The 23,158-nt window shown below is 43.9% G+C and overlaps 1 protein-coding gene across 4 annotated transcripts in view; it reads right to left on the bottom strand.

Annotated features, from left to right (window-relative positions):
• The window catches only part of AGK (acylglycerol kinase), a 94,020-nt gene that overhangs the window by 55,948 nt on the left and 14,914 nt on the right, over positions 1-23,158 (bottom strand). For all 4 annotated transcript variants that reach the window (XM_044946970.2, XM_044946968.2, XM_044946969.2 and 1 more), the window contains exon 3: positions 3,635-3,674. In XM_044946970.2, the coding sequence (XP_044802905.1) occupies positions 3,635-3,674 (40 nt within the window). The remainder of the gene's footprint in view (positions 1-3,634; positions 3,675-23,158) is intronic.

Below are 23,158 nucleotides of genomic sequence, written 5' to 3'. Positions count from 1 at the left end.
TCAAGGCTTTTTAGTTCGTCTTCACTTTCTGCCATAAGTGTGGTGTCATCTGTGTATCTGAGGTTATTGATATTTCTCCCAGCAATCTTGATTCCAGCTTGTGCTTCATCTAGCCCAGTATTTCACATGATGTACTCTGCATATAAGTTAAATAAGCAGGGTGACAATATACAGCCTTGACGTACTCCTTTCCTGATTTGGAACCAGTCTGTTATTCTATGTCCAGTTCTAACTGCTGCTTCCTGACCTGCATCAAGATTTCTCAGGAGGCAGGTCAGGTGGTCTGGTATTCCCATCTCTTTAAGAATTTTCCACATTTTGGGGGAGAATAGAAACATGTATATATATAGGGCTGAGTCCCTCTGCTGTTTACCTGAAACTATCACATTTTTAATCAACTATACACCAATACAAAATAAAAAGTTTTTTTAAAAAATGGACCATTACTTAATAAAAGTAAGCTAAATTACATTATAATAAAACACCCACTTCATTCACTTACTACAGGTAAGTAACTTTTCTTTTCTCTATAAGATACGGCTAGGTTTATTGCAACCAATAAGGACGCAGTCTGTCACAAGGGAAGTTTGTCTTTAGTTTTCAGAATATAATAATTTTTCCTTTTAAGTGAAATGAAAGGCACTCAGTCGTGTCCAACTCTCTGTGACCCCATGGACTATTCAGTCCATGGAATTCTCCAGGCGAGAATACCGGGTTGGGTAGCCTTTCCCTTCTCCAGGGGTTCTTCCCAACCATCTAAAGCTTATTAATGAAAAATCTTTGTGTTACCAGTTAACCTTCATATCTCTATACACATAAAAAATAAATCTTATACTCTAGCTGCTTCCTTTCTCTGAAACCCTGAATGATAACTCAGTAGCATCAACTGGTACAGGAAAAGAAACATAATTAATGTTTACTAAGTGCCTAATATTTGCCACTTCCACACATATTGTTCTTAGTTCTCAGAAACTAAGTAGGAATTAAATATTCCCATGTCTATAGATGAGAAAGCCAAGATTCAGAAAAATTAAGTCAAAGTGTTAATAAATTACAAGTTCAGAATTTATATCCATCTAACTTCAAAACCCAAGCTTCCACTCTAACAGTTCTAAAGAGAAGACAATGGATGAGACAGAGTTCAGACTCACAGATAAGATGCAAGGGGTTACAATGGGGACTAATCAGAGCTGCCACTGCTCCATCAGGATGGGAGAAGATAGTCAACAAAAAGAAGCAGAATAGGGAAATCCCTAAGAGGGCAAAATTTCGAGTCCTAACTGGTGGGAAGCAGGTCTGGGCCAAGGTAGAATTCAAGTACCGAAGTACAAAGCAAAGAAGAAAAATGAAAGTTATACCAAGTATCTTATTAAGTAATTGACTCTGACTCTACCACCTCCCTGACAGCCCAGTGGAGATCCTTTCTCATTATTGTCTATTACTTGCTCTAAAGACAAAAATAAACCTTTATTGCTGAATACTTCAGAAGGATATACTGTTTCTTCGTAAAAAGTTTCTAGTACTTCATAATTTCTACTGTTTTCACTCTGAGTTAGACCTTAATATAATATTGTAATTTGTTCTTCTTCTATCCATCCTATTTTTGGAATTTGGCCAGGAATGAATTAACCAGCCAGATTCCAGATCTACAGTTCTAGATTATTCCTCTTTGGTCCTGGGTTTTTAGCCTCTAGAAGCCTTAGCTACTTGTGACTCAAGACTCGGGTTTATAGTAGGTTAAGGAGTCCAAAATCACTGCAGATGGTGACTGCAGCCATGAAATTAAAAGATGCTTACTCCTTGGAAGAAAAGTTATGACCAACCTAGATAGCAGATTCAAAAGCATAGACATTACTTTGCCAACAAAGGTCCGTCTGGTCAAGGCTATGGTTTTTCCAGTGGTCATGTATGGATGTGAGAGTTGGACTGTGAAGAAAGCTGAGTGCCGAAGAATTGATGCTTTTGAACTGTGGTGTTGGAGAAGACTCTTGAGAGCCCCTTGGACTGCAAGGAGATCCAACCAGTCCATTCTAAAGGAGATCAGCCCTGGGTGTTCTTTGGAAGGAATGATGCTAAAGCTGAAACTCCAGTACTTTGGCCATCTCATGCAAAGAGCTGACTCATTGTAAAAGACTCTGATGCTGGGAGGGATTGGTGGCAGGAGAAAAAGGGGACGACAGAGGATGAGATGGCTGGATGGCATCACCGACTCAATGGACATGAGTTTGAGTGAACTCCAGGAGTTAGTGATGGACAGGGAGGCCTGGCGTGCTGCAATTCATGGGGTCGCAGAGAGTTGGACACAACTGAGCGACTGAACTGAACTGAAGGAGTTTACATGAGACTATAATGAGGTGAGTTTATGTGAGCTTTAAAAAAAAATATCGTATTTCATTCAAGAATTTAGACTGAAAGGGGACAGACACAGGAAAAGTAACTAGAATGAGTAGACTGTAAGGATGAATTCACTTCCTTTTTTCAGATGAGAGGAGCTAAATGGGTGTTGGGAAGTGGAGAATTAGAACAGTGGGAAGAGGGAAACATGCAAGGGAAGAAACAATGGAAGGAACAGGGCCATGAAAAAGTAGGAGGAGAGGGAATTCAGAGCAGAGGTGAAGGTATTAATACTTTGCACAAGAAAGGGAGTGAGTGCCCATATCCACTCTTTGTTCAAGAGCAAAAGGCTTCCCCGTACATGATTTTCTAGTTGCTAATGGAAAATTAGCTTGGGGTGAAGATCACCTCAAATACTAAAGTTTATTTGAACAACTCAGAGCCATGAGATGAAACAACAAAGCAATCAAATTCTTAAAACATTGATTTAGAACAGTTAGGGAATCCCGAAAGAGAGAAATTTGTTTATAGTGTCTATTGTCATTGGCATCCATGAAAACATTTCAGAATGTTTTCTGCCCCCTACTTCTACGAAATGTATCATGTCTTTGTCATTTTTTAATTTCATGTTTCTTTTTTGGTATTTCTGACATCATAAGCTCAAGTGACATAACAAAAAAGCAACCTAACCATGCAAATTCATCTGCAAGTTATAATGTGCATATTTGGAGGGGAGGGAAGAAAAGAAATGTGATCTTACATTTGAAAGGATGAACAATTCAACCCTAACTAGACAGATGAATATTTAAGTGCAATACCTGAGACTGGGAATAACACTGCACAGGGTATGACTCAGCTGGGCTAAAGAGACAGGCTTTAAAAGTACAAATCAACAGTTTTAAGAAGATTTGACTTTGAGAGGTAATGACTGCTCTGAACTGATATCCTTGGGGCTTATTCGGCTTAGGCATGAATCTGGCTTTAGCCAGAGCTTCCAGGCCACCTGCAGACATGAACAAATTCCCAGAACGCCAACCAGTCCAGTTCTGTGTTCTTTGGACTAATCCAGAAGTAAACAAGTCTGAAGGGGTGGGCGTTGGAACTGCTTTTCGCCAGATGGTTAACTTCCTCGAGTTCTATTCAGAGTTGGCTGGCAGCCTGATTCATCCCCTGATAGTGGGGGAAAAAATAGCCAAGCTGCACTGATGCAAGGTGCTGGGCAAGTCCCCTGGAAGAGCCGGAGATTTCTGCACGGTGGAGATAAGGCGGGTTTTAATTGTTTCATATTAAATGGCATTACCTGAGCTTCTTGACAGGCTGCTCTCCTTAGTAGGTTATCACTATCAAAGTAAACAAAAGAGAAGGAACGTTAGCTTTAATAAGTAGGTTCAGATCCAAATCATCATTTTTTAAAGTAAATATAACTCTTTAAAACAGTCACGTGAACGTTCCTTAAGACCTGTAACAAATCACAGGCACATCTGAAAGGTACTTTCTCCGAATGAAATCCGTGTTAGGTGTTCCCACACAACAGCAGGCAGAATAATCCCCACTCCCTTTAAGATGCTCACATCCTAATTCCCAGAACCTGAAAAGGTTACCTTATGTGGCAACAGGGTTTCTACAGACATGATTAAGTTAGGGTCTGGAGATGGGAGAGAATTCTGGATGACGTAGGTGGGCCCAATGGAATCGCAGGGGTCCTCAAAAGCAGAGAAGCTTCAGCAGCAAATGTGACCAGGAAAGGATGGTCAGCAAGGTGCAACCTCGCTGGCTTTGGAGATGGAAGATGGCTTTAAGTCAAGGAGTGTGGGTACCCGGGAAGGAGAGGGGTTCTCTCCAGAGCCTCCAGGAGGAACGCTGTCCTTGCTGACACCTTGATGTTAAGGGAGCCCTGTGTTGGATCTCTACTCCACAAACAACAGTGCTGTGTGCTCAGTTGCGTCTACTCTTTGCGACCCCATGGACTGCAGCCCGCCAGGCTCCTCTATCCATGGGATTCTCCAGGCAAGATTATTGGAGTGGGTTGCCATTCCCTTCTCCAGGGGATCTTCCCAACCCAGGGATCACACCCCCATCTCCTGCATCTCCTGCACTGGCAGGCAGATTCTCTACCACAGAGCTACCTGGGAAGCCACAAAACTGTAAGATAATAAATTTGTGTTGTGTTAAATCTCTAAGTTTGTGGAAATTTGTTAGGGCAGCAACAGAAAAACAAATGCACATACCCTGCATTTTTCTTATTCAGTAAAATTATTCAGGTCATTTGCCAGAAATAAATTTGATATATAGTTGCTTCTGCTAGTGTTTTCTCTAAATCTCTTATTTTTTATATCACAGTCAGATACACAATTATATCATAAATGGAAAATTCTGGCGTGAGGCAAAATTTTGGCTTGCAAAAACAAAACGTTCTATCAGAATATGTTCATCTATTCAGCATTAAGCTTTTTAAAATGTGTTTGGGCCACTTATACCTTAAGACCACTTTAAATGGCTGACTGCCTACCATGTTCCAGAATCTTCTCCTTGTAAGAGTCCATTCTAACACGGGTTGCTGGCATTCATATAGTAACTTCAACCTGGCTAACAACAGTTAAGAAAATGAATACCCAGAAAACATGAGCAGTAAACAATTTAGAGGGAAGAATTAAAATGATTTCAAAAGGGTTATTTTATTTAAATTTCCTGTCTAGACCTTTCTCATAACATCAAAGACCTTGAATTTTGCATCTTTACAGTACAGTAAGTCCCCTACATGCAAACAAGTTCTGTTTTAAGGGTGCATTCCTAAGTCCAGTTTGTCCATAAGTCCAACCAAGCTACCCTAGGTACCCAACTAACACAATCAACTATATAGCACTGCACTATAATAGGATTATAAAGCTTTTAACACAAATAATACATATTAATTAAAATTAAACTTTTGCTTTTCGCTATAGTTGCAGTCAAAGGCTATGGCATTTTCTTCCATAGCCAGGCTGCAGGACAAGCCCGATTTCACAGAGCCATCAGCTTCCAAGAGAAAGCACTCCCTAAGAGGACGTATCTCTGCTGCCCACCTGAAACCTAAGGGCAGCGACAATGTCCCATTATAACGACACTAGTACCTCAAGCCCGGGTAGCTCAGTTGGTAAGAAGCCTCCTGCAATGCAGGAGACCCCGGTTCTGTCCCTGGGTTGGGAAGAGCCCCTGGAGAAGAGAAAGGCTACCCACTCCAGTATTCTGGCCTAGAGAATTCCATGGACTGTATAGTCCATGGGGTCACAAAGAGTCGGACACGACTGAGCAACTTTCACTTTCAGTACCTGAAAAGCGCATACGGTTCTACAACAAACCCCACAAGGCGCCTTTACAGCCAGGCTCAGCCCTCTTGCTTGAGCGATACTGCTCCCGACTAGCCCGCGGCAAAAGGAGTCCCAGCTCATCTCCGTCCCCCACCCAAGAGTCAAAAATGCTTGGCTCTTTCCAAGCCTCTCCATCAACTGCTCTCAGTGAATTATTCTAAAGTCAACAGAACATGCATGCAAGATGAGGCAGATTCAGGGTACAATCTAGTAAAATATTTAAAAATAGTTAAGTGTCAATAACCATTTGTAATAACCCTTCAGACTCATGCCCTTCTGTACAATGCTGAGGCAAAATACAGACCCTCTGTATCCACTGGATCATAAAATAAAACTAGGTTCCTTGTAGTCACCTGAGCATTCTCAGCGGATTTAACCCTCAGTCTAGTTTCCAGACTGCCCAAGTTTCTGCTGCCAGTCTCAGGGGACTGGCTTCCTCCTCCTCCTTGCCTCAACGTGTTTTTCCTAGTAGACAGAATGACCTGTGCCTCGTCTTATCCTACAGAGACATCCTGCGGATTACTCCGTACAAACACATGCTTCTGTAAAAGCTGAGTGCTTTTATCTGTCTTCTATCTGTCCGTTTCCCCCAGCCAGCTCCTCCTTCTACTAGGGACAGGCCTCTGAAGGCACCAGGCCCCTCTGGGTCATTAGTAGACACCACCTTCCTTACTGCATTTCAGCCACGCTGATGCCTGTGGACCCAGCTGAAAAGGGAAGACCCCCAAACAGATACAGGAATATGGGTAGCATGTTGGATCATTTTTTCTCAATTTTTTTTTTTTTTTTTGCTAGAAGTAAAATTCTGATGGTTAACTTGTGATGAAGTATATTATTAAAGATCTCAGCTCTCTTGAGCTTACTAATAACTACTTGATGTATCAGCATGCTATTGAAAGTCAAAAGGTATTTAGATAGTTAACATCCTGGATTACAATGAGCTAAATGGAATATGTGTGCTGCCAATGCCACCTGTGAGAAAGACAGAATGTGTACCAATTTAGACATTACAAAAGAAATCCTCATTATAATCACACTTAGCTTTTTAAATATCAAAAAACGGTATCAACTATCTTGATCACATTCTCTGAACCAAGCTGTATCTAAACTCAAATTTATCCTCAAAAGAAAAGATATTTCTCCTATTGACATATTCTGAAGGTCTACAGCAAGTTTTGAAAACTATTTCAAAAAAGAAATTTCAAGTATGTTCTCCATAATGGCAGCATCGCTGCAATAAAAAAGAAAATAACTTAAAATCCACACAGCAACTACTGTGCACCAGATACTATGGCTGTTGTTTTCATAAACCTTTAGTCTTTGTAACAACCTTGCAGGGCTTCCCTGAGGGGCTCAGTCGGTGAAGAATCCACCTGCAATGCAGGAGACCTGGATTCGATCCCGGGGTTGGGAAGATCCCCTGGAGGAGGGCATGGCAACTCATATCCAGTATTCTGACCTGGAGAACCCCCACGGACAGAGGAGCCTGACAGGCTGCACTCCACGGGGTCGCAAAGAGTCAGACACAACTGAGGGACCAAGTACACAACCACCTTGCAAGGCAGGTGGTATATTCCCATCTTACAGATGAGGAAGTCCAGGCTCAAAGAAAGGAACTGACTTGCCCAAGAGCACATGTTGCTAAGTGGGAGAGCGGGCTTTCAAATGCCTTAATGCTGCTACTTCTTAATTCCAGACTATAATGAATGGGCAATACTTCTTTGTATGCATACTTTACAGCACATTTATTAAGCTATCACATCACTTCCTAGTCTCAGCTAACATAACTCTTAGAATTTATATTCATATAGTTTTATATATATATATATGTGGGGTGTGTGTGTGTGTGTGTGTGTGTGTGTATATATAAATATATAAATTCAAGAGCAATAAAGCTCCCAAAAGGAACTGGTGAAACAAACTGATTTAACACAAAGTGCCAGGTACAGCACCATGAACAAGACTTGGTCCTGACTTGAAGAAGCTTGGGATCCAGGAGCAAAGAACAGCACTTGGTAAATATCAGTGATATAGTAAAATATATGTTTCTTAATAGATAACATGCCAGGCATGATATACAGGTGAATAACAACATTCCCCATCCTCATGAAGTCTACAGTTTGAGGAGGGAAGAAAGACAACTTGCTAGGCAATCATCAATGATATGACTTATATCATTTACTCCATAAAATGATATGACTTATATTTTTACTCCATAAAAGGAGTGTCTAGTAGAGGTATCAAACCTCTTCTTGAGGGAATCAGAGAAGACTTTTACATGGATAGTGAAGTTGAGATCTAGGAGAGAAACAGAAAGTAGCCAGGCAAAAACGGGGAGGAGAATGCAGGCAAAGGAAAGAGCATGGGGAAAGCCTGCAAGTGCCAGGTCACAGCCAAGGCCCGGAGTGGAAGCAGCTCAGGACAGCTGCAGCGGCGCACCAGGGAGGAGCCAGGACAGCGGCCTCCAAGAGCCTTTTCTAACCTATTTAAGGAATGTGGGCTTTACCCTAAGGGCCTAAGAAGCCACTGCAGGATTTTAAGAAAGGAACTGACATGACCAGGTTGACAGGGTGGAAGGATCATTCTGGCTGCAGTGTCAAGAGGGCAAGGGTCAAAGATAAGCCTGAATCCAGGGAGACCAGGGAGGATTCCTCAGGAACGCAGGTCATCGAGGAAAAGGACTAGAGCCAGGTAGGTGGTAGTGGGGATGGAGAGAACACAGGCTCAGCAGAGGTTGAGGAGTGAACTTAAGTGCTGGTTTGTGGGTAGGGAGGGTCAAAGACCCCTTGACCTTCCAGCGGAAGGTGTCACATTCACAGAGATGGAAGGCAACACGGAGGACTAGTTGAGTAGGGAGGAAGCTATGCCTGGTCTGGATCGGTCGATCTGGGACAACGGTGAGAGCCCAGGTGGGAGGATCCAGGGGACAACTAGAAACACACGTCTGAATTCCAGACAGAGCTCTTGAATAAAGATGAACATGGCTAGATTTCCCTGGGGCTCTGCTGCTGCTGCTAAGTCACTTCAGTTATGCCCGACTCTGTGCGACCCCATGGACAGCAGCCCACCAGGCTCTTCCATCCACAGGATTCTCCAGGCAAGAACACTGGAGTGGGTTGCCATTTCCTTCTCCACCCTGAGGGTCTAGTGATTAAGAATCCGCCTGCTAATGCAGGGCGGGTGGGCTCGATCCCTGGTCTGGGACGACTCCACGTGCTGTGACAAGCCCATGTGCCACAATTACTGAGCCTGTGCGCCCTCGAGTCTGTGCTGCACAAGAGAAGCCACCGTAACAAGAAGCCCTCCACGGCAACTAGACAGCAGCCCCTGCTCCCGCAGCGAGAGAAGATGGTGAACAGTAACAAAGACCTCCTCCCCCCCAAAAAAAGATACACAAATGGTAACAGGAGGGATGAGAGGGGAGAAGTTCATCCCTATGACCAGGTAAAAGCAGAAGAAGCAGGAAGAGAGCGCCTGCACTTCAGGACCCTGGAGAGAGAACAGCAAGTGACCCAGGGAAGCAGACACCGCACCTCATCTCAAAGCCAAAGGAAAAACGTGGTGGATAGGGCGTGTATTCCCATCATGCTCTCAATGTTGCCCCTACTCTTGGCAAACGGCATGCTTTGCTATTCCTAAAAGACACAAAGAACTTCACTTTTCCCCTCCAGGGATGTGATCATTTCCTCTCCTCTCCCTTTAAAAAAAAAAAAATTGAAGACCAAACACCACCACCCAAGTCCTTACCCTACCACACACAAAGCAGCTTGTCTTATCTTTCTTCTTTGATGATAGGGGTCCTGAAGTCATGGACAATTCACCATTTTCTTTCCCACAGCATAGAGCACAGACTTCTACACACAATCTAAGATACTCAATAAATAACTGTTTAATAAATAAGTGGCAAATGTTTGAACAGCAGAGATTGACTCATTGTGCTCAGGCAGACTTTGTTCTGGAGGAGACACTGAAAGTTATTTTCTGTAGGAGAATCTGGTGTTCTTGAAGGGGAGGCTCTTTCAGGGTCATGCTCACCAAATGGCAAGAGGAGGGCTCACTGTGGGGCAGGACAGGAGAGAAGGGGAAACTCCAGTCGTAACAGTGAAAAAAGAGAGGTGAAAGTCGCTTAGTCATGTCCAACTTTCTTCGATCCCATGGACTATACAGTCATATATAGTCAATACAGACATACTGCACTCAATATGCCAGCAAATCTGAAAAACTCAGCAGTGGCCACAGGACTGGAAAAGGTCAGTTTTCATTCCAATCCCAAAGAAAGGTAATGCCAAAGAATGCTCAAACTACCGCACAATTGCACTCATCTCACACGCTAGTAAAGTAATGCTCAAAATTCTCCAAGCCAGGCTTCAACAGTATGTGAACCATGAACTTCCAGATGTTCAAGCTGGGTTTAGAAAAGGCAGAGGAACCAGAGATCAAATCTCCAACATCCGTTGGATCATAGAAAAAGCAAGAGTTCCAGAAAAACATCTACTTCTGCTTTATTGACTATGCCAAAGCCTTTGACTGCGTGGATCACAACAAAATGTGGAAAATTCTTCAAGAGATGGGAATACCAGACCACCTGACCTGCCTCCTGAGAAATCTGTATGCAGGTCAAGAAGCAACAGTTGGAACCAAACATGGAACGACAGACTGGTTCCAAATCAGGAAAGGAGTATGTCAAGGCTGTATATTGTCACCCTGCTTATTTAATTTACATGTAAAGTACATCATGAGAAATGCTGGGCTAGATAAAGCACAAGCTGGAAACAAGATTGCCAGGAGAAATATCAATAACCTCAAATATGCAGATGACACCACCTTTACGGCAGAAAGCAAAGAACTACAGAGTCTCTTGATGAAAGTGAAAGAGAAGAGTGAAAAAATTGGCTTAAAACTCAGCATCCAGAAAACTAAGATCATGGCATCCGGTCCCATCACTTCACGGCAAATAGATGGGAAAACAATGGAAACACTGGCTGAGATTATTTTTTGGGGCTCCAAAATCACTGCAGATGGTGACTGCAGCCATGAAATTAAAAGACACTTGCTCCTTGGAAGAAAAGTTATGACCAACCTAGACAGCATATTCAGAGAAGGCAATGGCACCCCACTCCAGTACTCTTGCCTGGAAAATCCCATGGATGGAGGAGTCTGGTAGGCTGCGGTCCATGGAGTTGCTACGAGTCGGACATGACTGAGCAACTTCACTTTCACGCATTGGAGAAGGAAATGGCAACCCACTCCAGTGTTCTTGCCTGGAGAATCCCAGGGACGGGGGAGCCTGGTGGGCTGATGTCTATGGGGTCGCGCAGAGTCGGACATGACTGAACTGACTTAGCAGCAGCAGACAGCATATTAAAAAGTAGAGGCATTACTTTGCCAACAAAGGTCCGTCTAGTCAAAGCTATGGTTTTTCCAGTAGTCATGTATGGATGTGAGAGTTGGACTATAAAGAAAGCTGAACGCCAAAGAGTTGATGCCTTTGAACTGTGGTGTTGGAAAAGACTGTTGAGAGTCCCTTGGACTGCAAAGAGATCTAACCAGTCCATCCTAAAGGAAATCAGTCCTGAACATTCATTGGAAGGACTGATGCTGATGCTGAAATTGAAACTTCAATACTCTGGCCACCTGATGCGAAGAACTGACTCTTTTGAAAAGACCCTGACACTGGGGAAGATTGAAGGTGGGAGGAGAAGGGAACAACACAGGATGAGATGGTTGGATGGCATCACCGACTCAATGGACATGAGTTTGAGTGAACTCTGGGAGCTGGTGATGGACAGGGAATCCTGCTGTGCTGCAGTCCATAGGGTCACAAAGAGTCAGACACAACTAAGCAACTGAACTGGACTACACAGTCCATGGAATTCTCCAGGCCAGAATACTGGAGTGGGTAGCTGTTCCCTGCTCCAAGGGCTCTTCCCAACCCAGGGATAGAACCCAGGTCTCCCACATTGCAGGCGGATTCTTTACCAGCTGAGCTACCAAGGAAGTTCAAGAATACTGGAGTGGGTAGACTTGACTGGATCAAGAAGACCCACGGGGGTAGGTGTGTGGTGTGTGTGTGTGTTTGTGCGAGAGGGTCATGGAGCTAGAGCCCTCTAGAAAGGCTAAGTCAGGAACTCAGAAATTCCAAAATGCTAATGGGTCAAGTATCTGAATGTGAACCAAAGACATAGCTAACAGGAAAAAAACAAATACTGTATATAAATTGCAAGCCCACACTCCATCCACTACAGCATGCTGTCCCCTGAGAGCACTGAAGTTTAACACAATTTAAAAGAGGTGCTGCAAAATGTAGTCATATCAAAAAGGGTCCCTGAAGATCTGCTCAGTACTAAAATGTGGGTTCTTATACAGAAAGAAACTAGAAGCTTCTGGATTAGAAAATGAAGAAAAAAATCTGCTGATGTCACCCTGCCTGAGGCTTTAAAAGAATTTGAACATGCCTGCTACTGCAGGAAATGGGATGCTCTCAATTTATTCTGAGCCATAAATGTTTTATTTATTACTTTAGGACTGCAAAATAAGATAAGCTGTTACTTCGCTAACAACTCTACATGGAGAGAAAAATTACATTGATCCGTCCTATTCCCCCTCCTTCAAAATACTTCCCACTATAGTCTAGAGGCAAACTGTACAGCAATTTCTACCACCAGCTTTCCCCTTGAGGCATGCAAACAGAGTTTCTGCTTTACACAAAACTGATTTCAAGTTCAAGCCCCTACTCTTTGCAACCCCATGGACTATAGTCCGCCAGGCTGCTCTATCCATGGAATTTTCCAGGAAAGAATACTGCAGTGGGTTGCTGTTTCCTGCTCTAGAAGATCTTCCCAACCCATGGATTGAACCCTTGTCATCCAAGCCCAAATTCCATTTCCTGACAACTGACATTTTTAAGGTCGGGCGAGTCCTTAGAAATTATCTAGTCCAATACTTTTCAACCTCTCCCAACACAGCCTGATCCCCGTCAATCAAATGACATGGCATTCCATTAGTAACCAAGTTTACTACAGCAGTGATCCTCTTCTGGGAAAAGAGACGCGCGCGCGCACACACACACACACACACACACACACACACACCCCCACCCACCCACCCACCATATATAATTCCAATCCCTAAACCCCACGAGATTCTGAAGGTTCACTTCAACAGGGACTCCTTCAACAGTGCCATCTCCTTCGAGCTCCTGAAAAATAACCAACTCATCTAGTCTGAGAAACTTCTGGTCTGGGGATCTGCCCACTGTTAGACAGAAGTTACTTAAGAACGTACGTAGTACTAGAACTTAAGCCTTCTCATTCTCAACAATGGTGATTCTTCTCTCGACACTCTGCTTCTGCTCTGTTCTCTAAGGCCAAGCCCAAATAACACAAAAAGCAGTCAATACAGCTCCATCCACTGTCTAAACTACACACAGGTCTATGCTACCACTATGGTCACCTCAATTCACAATGCATAGCTAGAGTGATTACTTTATGTCCTGCAAACCAGCTTAGGAAAAAGCCCAACTAAACCTAACCCCACTCTTTATTCATTAAGTCAAGAACACTTATTAGTCAGACAAAGACCCAATCTCTCTGCTCAGTGGGAAGGTCCTGTCTATAGAGATGGCCAGCAGCTACATGAAGCTCTGGGTAAACTAGGGCTTATTCTTTCTTACTCTCTGAAATACAGAACTCCAAAGCCAACTTCCTCCAAGCTTACTCATTCTCGGTCGTTTCAGCCTATACTCATGTGTACTTCCCTGGTGGCTCAGCTGGTTAAGAATCCACCTGCAATGCAGGAGACCCGGGTTCAATTCCTGGGCTGGGAAGATCCCCTGGAGAAGGGATAGGCTACCCATTCCAGTGTTCTTGGGCTTCCCTGGTGGCTCACATGGTAAAGAATCTTCCTGCAATGTGGGAGATCTGGGTGCAATCCCTGGGTTGGGAAGATCCCCAGAGAAGGGAATGGCTACCCACTCCAGTATTCTTGCCTAGAGAATTCCATGAACAGAGAAGCCTGGTGGGCTACAGCCCATGGGTTGCCAAGAGTCGGAGACAACTGAGCAACTTTCACTTTCATTGTGTACTTAATGGACCACTTGTAATATTTCAAGTAGCTTGTTCCTCAGGTTTACTCTATAAAACATTTCCTCTCTAATTCAGGACGGGAAATGACTTAATGAAAAACAGCATCCCCTGAGGGCTCCGCTCACATAATAAATGAATCACTTGGGTCTGTTCTGTAGAAATTTCCATTGACCAGAGAGATAGAAATGTGTTCTGCAGGTTATTCCTTCATTTTACTGAGCAAGAGAAATGGACATGAAGGAAGCCTAAATCTTCTTTTCTCATCTTAGAACATGAAATTATTCTATTTTCACCCTCTTATTTGAGCCTCGGCTTTCCATAAACTACCAACTGTTCCAACTCCACTGTCCAAACATTCACAGAGGCTGAGGTCTGAGGACCACCTCCAGCTGGCTGCTAGGTTATGCTCAAGTGTGGACTTTGGCTGCCACTAAAGGGATTCTTGGAGCTGCTACCTCTAGTCACTTTTTTTGGATGATTTCTACCCCTACCTACTTCTCATAAATACTGACTTTCTCTTGTGGTTCATTTACTTCTTTTGCTTTCTGTTCTTTTTCCATTCATCCGCTTCCACCGAACACGCCAACTTAAACATTCTGTGCCACAGAGTCTCCTTCACACACGTATATTAACTTTAGTTGGCAACCAAAATACTAGTTTTTTCTGTTCTATCAACCATTACATATTTATGGATATAATTACAAACACACACACACGGAGTGTCAACTATGTACAAGGTACTCTCACCTATTTGCACAGGAAGAGAAAACACAGAAAACGGATGACATGGAAATTATGATGGTATTCAGGGAGAAGGCCTTTCCTGGTGGCTCAGTGGTCAACAGTCCACCTGCCAACACAGGAAACATGGGTTGGATCCCTAGACTGGGAAGATCCCCTGGAGGAGGAAATGGCAACCCACTCCAGTATGCTTGCTTGGGAAATCCCATGGACAAAGGAGCTGGGCAGGCTACAGTCCATGGGGTCACAAAGAGTCGGATACGACGTAGCAACTAAACAACAACATTTAGAAAGAAAGCACAGGAAGGGAGAATTCCCTTCTATCTCCCTCACCTCCCTCAATGACGTATACTATGTAAGTCCCACAGAGAAAGTGGTTATTTACTTTGGGCTCCAGGATTCAGGACAGATCTGGAAAATTTCTGACCTGTAAACACACAACCTCGCAGCTACTGTCGTCAGAATTTGTGCTGCTCCAGAACAGGCAGTATTTGAGCTGCCGGTGACCACCTGGAGAGGGGTCAATTTTAGCATCACCTATACTAAGATCATGGCATCTGGTCCCATCACTTCATGCGAAATAGATGGGGAAACAGTGGAAACAGTGTCAGACTTTATGTTTTTGGGGTCCAAAATCACTGCAGATGGTGACTGCAGCCATGAAATTAAAAGACACTTACTCCTTGGAAGGAAAGTTATGACCAACCTAGACAGCATATTCAAAAGCAGAGACATTACTTTGCCAACAAAGGTCCGTCTAGTCAAGGCTATGGTTTTTCCTGTGGTCATGTATGGATGTGAGAGTTGGACTGTGAAGAAGGCTGAGCGCCCAAGAATTGATGCTTTTGAACTGTGGTGTTGGAGAAGACTCTTGAGAGTCCCTTGGACTGCAAGGAGATCCAACCAGTCCATTCTGAAGGAGATCAGCCCTGGGATTTCTTTGGAAGGAATGAAGCTAAAGCTGAAACTCCAGTACTTTGGCCACCTCATGGAAAGAGCTGACTCATTGGAAAAGACTCTGATGCTGGGAGAGATTGGAGGCAGGAGGAGAAGGGGATGACAGAGGATGAGATGGCTGGATGGCATCACTGACTCGATGGACGTGAGTCTGAGTGAACTCCGGGAGTTGGTGATGGACAGAGAGGCCTGGCGTGCTGCGATTCATGGGGTTGCAAAGAGTCGGATACGACTGAGCGACTGAACTGAACTGATGATTATTCTCTCTGCAGTGCTTGGAGCAGCTGAAACCACTGATATAAATATCCCTAAAAATTATGTAAAATTAAAACCAAATATAACAAAAATATATCTCTGCCATTCCAGCTCAGTGCCCCCGCCCCATCCCACTCCACCTTCTACCAGTAAACATATAGAAAATACATGGAAAGGAGGTAAAATAAGCAACATAGACTTTTTTTTTAAGAGACCTGTTTTCTAAATAATATGACAAGAGTTAAAAGGAACGGGGAAATAATTAAACTTCATTGCACTGAAAAAAAAAAGTCCCCCTGTTCTCTATCAAATCTAGGCCGAAAGGCATGTTATTTAATTGCCCATAAATGAACTTCTTTAAACAGCACCTACTGATACTTCAAATTTCAGCATCAGATTGTGCTCAGAGAAAGGGAGAGAAAGAGGAACTTTCAAATGGCTAAAAAGCAAAACAAACTGCTTCCTTCAAACTGCAACAAAATCTGGAATGAGGAAAAGTCATGAGGGAGGACAGCCTCATTACCTTCTACTGCTGCTCAACCAGCCGGGCTCTGGACCACTGACTGCAAAGTCAGAGGCTAATCTGAATGTATGTCCAAGTAAAACCTCTGCTTTGTCAGAAATCCCAGAGATACTGAGAAATAAAGCACAAGGCATTACTGGACCCATAATCTGTACCAAAAGAAATAGCATGGGTCTAGCCAAGTGTGGCTCCTGCATCATTTCCCCCTGGAATCTGACATTCTTTCCTGGACATCCCGTCAAGGTCTCAAACTCAACACATCTAAAAAGGAATATAAATATATAACACAGCCTCCTTAAACCAATTCTCCCAGGCGACCTTCCTCTTTCTGTATCACCAATTATCCTAGTTGTGGTTCAGTCGCTCAGCTGTGCCTGACTCTTTGCGACCCCATGGACTGCGGCACACCAGGCTTCCCTGTCCTTTACAATCTCCTGGAGCTTGTGCAAACTCATGTCAATTATTCTAGGCTTGAAGCTGAAAAAGATTTCTCCTAACTTCCTCTCCTTTAACCAACCAACCAACCATCTAGTAATTATTAGTTAGCATTTATCAAAGTGCAGCACGTGACATGCATCACGCCATTTTTTTCTTTTTTTTTTAATTCCTTTTGGCCGTGCCACGGGGCATTTGCGATCTTGATTCCCTAACCAGGGATCGAACCCACATCCCCTGCGTTGGAAGGGCGGAGTCTTAACCACTGGACTGCCAAAATCTCTGTACCATCTCATTGAATCCTTACAGGTAACCTGCTAAACAGACCTCACTGTCCCCATTCACCAATAAAGAAAAGGAGGCTCAGAGGTTAAGCAACTTGATGTGACCAGAAAGAAGCGAAACCCAGACCAAAGAGAAGTCTGCTGGCATGGCACCCACACCCACACTCAGTCATTGCTCACAGTGCCACAGCTTCGTATCTGCCCTTTTATGTTCCCCTCCTAACACCAGCACTCTGGCCTCTGCTCTATGTAAAGTACTGAAACGCCGCCCCCACCCCACCACCTCCACAGTCTACACGTTTCTCTCCCTCCTAGGCAGCAGAATTCAACTTCCTAAACGCCTCTTTGTTCCAGACATCCTCCTCTCCTTGAGCTCCAAATACTATACACTGCCTAGAGTCAAAGCCTTCCACCATCTGGCTTTCCCCTTGTTCTACAGAAAAAAAAAAAAAAAACTCGATAGTGAAGTCAAATTCTTCGCCAGTCTCCAAGAACACACCACACACTTTCGTTTCCTGCCTGTGCTCAGGTCATGAATCTCACCCAGAACATCATTCCATCCATTCTGCAAGGCCCCACTTGAGACATCCTTGCTACAACACTTTCTCTGATGAGGAAAGAAGAGAAGAAGGGCAGCAATGCCTCTGATGGACAGCCTGCTTTGTGCCAAGCCTAAGAAAACCTGTGTGACAGCCCAGGGAGATGGATCAACCATGATCCATCTTTGCTTACAGGCCAAAGAAATGAGGCACCTTATCCAGGGTCACCGATAGGTAAGCGTAAGTCAACATTCAGATCCATCCAGCTGCCCCCCTCTTCACCATGTTACTCCAAGGAACACTCAGAAGAGATTTCTCAGCCTTCTAACGGATGAGTCAGCCTGATCACATCTGAACCTACTGATCAATTTAACACCGCCCAAAGCAGGACAATCAGACACCACGTACTTCCTGATGTGATACACTAAGATCCAGAACACGTCTATGAAGCGCTCTGGCCACAACAACTAACCCTGACTGGAATCACACCCTCCGAACAGCGCTCCTCAGACTTCACTGCGCAGGCAGGGCCCCTGGGGATCCGGCTAAAAATGCGGGTTCTGACTCAGCAGGTCTGGGCTGGACCCTGGCGTTCTGCATTTGTAATAAGCTCCCAGGAGCGACTTGTTCCACTGGACCACAGCTCATGCTTTAAAGAGCAAAGATCTAGAAGTCAGAACTGGGGACTTCCCTGGCAGTCTCGTGGTTAAGATGTCGCTTTCCAAAGCAGGGGGCGCAGGTTCGACCCCTGGTTGGGGAGCTAACATCCCACATACCTTGCAGCCACAAAACCAAAACAAAAAAAGAGAAGTAATATGGTGACAAATTCAATAAAGACTTTAAAAAAAAAAAAGCAGCAGCAGGGAACTAATCACCAGTGTACAAGACACAGGCGAGACAGAGGGACAAGAGCTGGGCCTGGAACAGAGGGAGGGAGGAACCACTTGGCTCAGGTGCAAAATTTAAGGGAACACCACAAAACCCAGGAATGGAGATAAACACTTCAATACATTATGCTTTAAAAAAATGAGCCTAAAAGATCCATGATGAACACAATATCAGAGTTTTAAATAAAGACTCCGTATTACTGATTCTTCTTTTTGCCTCAGGCTCCAATATGACTCTGCCCACCATTGAACCATGTAAGTCAACTGTCAAATCTAGAGGATGAAAAATTCTACAGGGCAAATGCAGACAGGCCTGGTTTCTACAACAAATAAAGGCTATGAGAGGAGGAGGGAGTGAGAGTTTATGAGGCTTAAAAGATAAGACATCAAGTGCACTGTGTGGAACTTGTTTTGATATTGATTTGAACAAAACCATAAAGCAGAAATTGGCATCAACAGGCAAAATGTAAACACAGACTGAATATTAGATGACATAAAGGATTTGGGGCGGAGGGGGGTGCCGCCCGTGGGAGCTCAGTGGTAAAGAAACTGCCTGCCAATGTGGGAGACATGGGTTCGATCCCTGGGTTGGGACGATCCCCTGGAGGAGGGTATGGCAGCCCACTCCAGGGTTCTTCCCTGGGAAATCCCATGGACAGGGGAGCCTGGCAGGCTACAGGCTGTGGGGTCGCAGAGAGTCAGACACAACTTAGTGATTAAACAGAAGCAACAGTACAGAATTCTTAATTTGGTTCAGTTCAGTTCAGTCACTCAGTTGTGTTCGACTCTGTGACCCCATGAATCCCAGCATGCCAGGCTTCCCTGTCCATCATCAATTCCAGAAGTCTACCCAAACCCATGTCCATCAAGTCGGTGATGCCATCCAGCCATCTCCTCCTGTCATCCCCTTCTCCTCCGGCCTCCGATCCCTCCCAGCATTAGGGTCTTTTCCAATGAGTCAACTCTTCGCATGAGGTGGCCAAAGTACTGGAGTTTCAACTTCAACATCAGTCCTTCCAATGAACACCCAGGTCTGATCTCCTTTAGGATGGACTCGTTGGATCTCCCTGCAGTCCAAGGGACTCTCAAGAGTCTTCTCCAACACCACAGTTCAAAAGCATCAATTCTTGGGCGCTCAGCTTTCTTCACAGTCCAACTCTCACATCCATACATGACCACTGGAAAACCATAGCCTTGACTAGACCGACCTTTGTTGGTAAAGTAATGTCTCTGCTTTTGAATATGCTATCTAGGTTGGTCATAACTTTCCTTCCAAGGAGTAAGCGTCTTTTAATTTCATGGCTGCAATCACCATCTACAGTGATTTTGGAGCCCCAAAAAATAAAGTCTGACACTGTTTCCCCATCTATTTCCCATGAAGTGATGGGACCAGATGCCATGATCTTGGTTTTCTAAATGTTGAGCTTTAAGCCAACTTTTTTACTCTCCTCCTTCACTTTCATCAAGAGGCTTTTTAGTTCCTCTTCATTTTCTGCCATAAGGGTGGTGTCATCTGCATATCTGAGGTTACTGATATTTCTCCCAGCAATCTTGATTCCAGCTTGTGCTTCTTCCAGCCCAGCATTTCTCATAATGTACTTAATTTTGTTAGGCCCATGTTAATGGTGTTGTGATTTTTTTTAATTCTTTAATTATTAAAAATAACATACTAATGTATTTATGGGTATAGTTACAAGATATATCTGGAATTTGCTTAAAAATATTCCAGAAAAAAAAAAAAACAGGAAGAGACAGAGGAAATGAGATTAATAAAACGCTGATATTTGTTGAAGCTGAATGCTGATATATGGGGATTCATCATACTATTTGCATTTTTATATGTTTTAAATTTCCATAATAAAAAAAAATGTTCACATAATCCTTTTTTCCCTTAGGCACCCCTAACACTGACTTTGCAGCACTCGAACAGGACGCAGCACACAGTACCTTATTCTTCCAAAATAAAAGGTGCTGCTCTTTTTGATGTGTGCCAGAAACTGTGATGATCTCATTTAAGGTCACAATAATGTTGTGAGATACTGTGAGGATATGGAAAAGTGAAGTTTAACAAGCTTGAAGAATTTGCCCAAAGTCACACATCAGGAAGTGACAAAGGCAAGGGCTCGAACCCAAACCCAGCTGACTCGGAGGGAAGCTCGATTTGAAGCACGACGTTCTATCATCATCTTAGGCTACATGGGGCGTGATCCTGGGACAATGTGTTTGCAGTTTGTCACCTAAGACACAGGGGCCATTGTGAGGGGTGACGAGGAGGCCCTGGTTTTGAATGAGGGTCCTGACACTTACTAGTTGTGCTTAGTCACTCAGTTGTGTCCAACTCTTTGCGACCCTAAGGACTGTAGCCTGCCAGGCTCCTCTGCCCATGGGGATTCTCCAGGCAAGAATACTGGAGTGGGTTGCCATGCCCTCCCCCCAGGGGGTCTTCCCAACCCAAGGATCGAACCCAGGCCTCCTGCATTGCAGGAGGATTCTTCACCATCTGAGCCACCAGGGAAGCCTTTACTAGCTGTGTGACCCTGGACAAATTACTTCATCTTGCTATCCCTCAGCTTCTTCATCTGTCTAGGGCTATTAATCTTACACTAGCCTGAGATTAACAACCATCTCATAAAGTTGTTAGGAAGATAAAATGAGCTAATAAATGTGAAGTGCTTAGAACACTGTCTGACACGTGACAAGCTCTGATGAAGTATTAGTGATCCTCATGATTAATACTACTACGTTCTCAATAAAGCTGAACGACACTGAACACACCCCTTGGGCCAACTCATCATTTAGTTTTACTTCTAAGCAATTGTTTTGACCACAGAATTGAAAGGTGGGCTCTTATCAATGCTTATAGTAATCAAGATTAATGTATCGTAATCAAGATTAACGTTCCTATGTTCAGATGGAAAAAATTCCAGTATTAATAAAAACTTCGGGACACATGGCCCAGGACCAGTGCTACAGTGTCACGTCTGCTTTGCAAGTCTCACGTGGAGGGATGCATAGTGTTCGTAGGATTGAAAATGCTCCGAGAAGATACCAGGATGTCTGGCTGAGTGGCTATATGCTCCAGAAATAAATGGGAGGAAGTCCCGGGTCACAGGCCAAGGTGGGTGGCCGAACTGGTGCCAGAAGCACAGAGCCAAAGCTGAGAACCAGGAGCCAGAACTAAGCAAGAACAGGGCTTCTGTCACCTGCCGAGCCACGAGGACGAGTCGATAAGCTGTGGCAAGCCTCGCCAGCCAGGATCTCGAGGAGAGCGAGACCAGAGGCAGGATGAGCAAGGTCCCCGAAGATGAAAGGACCTGAGCTCAAATCACACGGACGAGGGTTCAGACACGGCTCATGGCTTTTTAACTACTTATGCCCTGCCTCTTTTGTGGTTATGTTCTGTCACTCTTGAAATTACACTTTTCCAAGCTGTCTTGTTACACATGAAAGGTGAAATAAATAAAAGGCTGAGATCTCATTACACCATCTGGCTGATCCTCATCTTCCTTCCCCACTGGCTGGCTCTCGAATCACTCACTGCCCAGTTACCAGCAGTAATTTGTTTTAACCCCCAAAGTGAGTGAGTACCTATTACATCAAATTAATTCAGTTACTAGCATGTGCTGAACCCTGATATCAATCAGGCACTATGCTAAGAGCTTTTCAGTTACCTCAAGCCTTCAATGATCCAATGAGGCACTGTTATTATCCCCACTTTACAGATGAACCTGAGGCTCAGAGAGCCCAAGGTCAGACTGTTAGAGGTGCCTCCTTTCTCATGCTCGTCTGTTAGCAGGCTCCTCGCCACGGAAAGGGCTCCAAATGAGGGAAAGATCATTGCAGGTAACTGCTGACATGATGAACTGAACAACCAGAACACAATCTCCCCCAGGGAACCCAGAAAGCTTGGGGAGAGCAGTTGAAGAGGAATGAGCAATACTTAAATTCTCTTTACTTTCAGCAAAGAGGGTCATTTCCTCCTCTTCAATTGCTCTTTCCAGAGTCCTGAAAGCAGCCCCTGCTGCTCCTGTCAACTACTCAACCTGCTGTGGAGGGAAGTATGCAGACGAGAAGATCATAGGTTTTTGTTTTTTTTTCCCCCCTTGAAACTGAGGGGAAGAGAAGAAAAAAAGGAGAGAAATTCCCACAGGAGAAGAAAAACCTATAAATACAGCAACATGAAATAACACCCGCAAATAAATAATACCTGTTCCCAAAGACAAAGACAGCAGTCCAAAATCGGATGGATAAAAATAATATACGTCATTTTTTCCAAAGCTGTCATACACACACACACACACACACACACACTTTTCCTTAAAAATGAAAGTGAAAGTCGCTCAGTCGTGTCAGACTCTTTGCGACCCCATGGACTATTAACAGTCCATGGAAGTCTCCAGGCCAGAATACTGGAGTGGGTAGCCTTTCCCTTCTCCAGGGGATCTTCCCAACCCAGGGATTGAACCCAGGTCTCCCACATTGCAGGTGGATTCTTTACCAGCTGAGCTACCAGGGAAGCCCACCTATCAAACCAGGGTCGTTATTTAATCAAAAATTCAACAATGAAACACAGTCAATTATTCTTACTGGTATGTGAATCCTATATCAGGAGACACCAGTTTCCTTCCAAAGGAAAGAAAGTCAAATACATATAATGATTTGCTTGCTTTTTAAAATGAGGAATGCAAAATATTATGGTCAGTAAGAACAAAAAACTTAAAATTCTATAAGTATAAAATATTTAATGCTTATCTTCTAGAATACTCAGCCAA

This window comes from Bubalus bubalis, chromosome 8, assembly GCF_019923935.1.
Source record: "Bubalus bubalis isolate 160015118507 breed Murrah chromosome 8, NDDB_SH_1, whole genome shotgun sequence".
Lineage (NCBI taxonomy): Eukaryota > Metazoa > Chordata > Mammalia > Artiodactyla > Bovidae > Bubalus > Bubalus bubalis.
The sequence above is the reverse complement of the archived record's forward strand: the minus strand, read 5'-3'. Positions and strand labels throughout refer to the sequence as shown.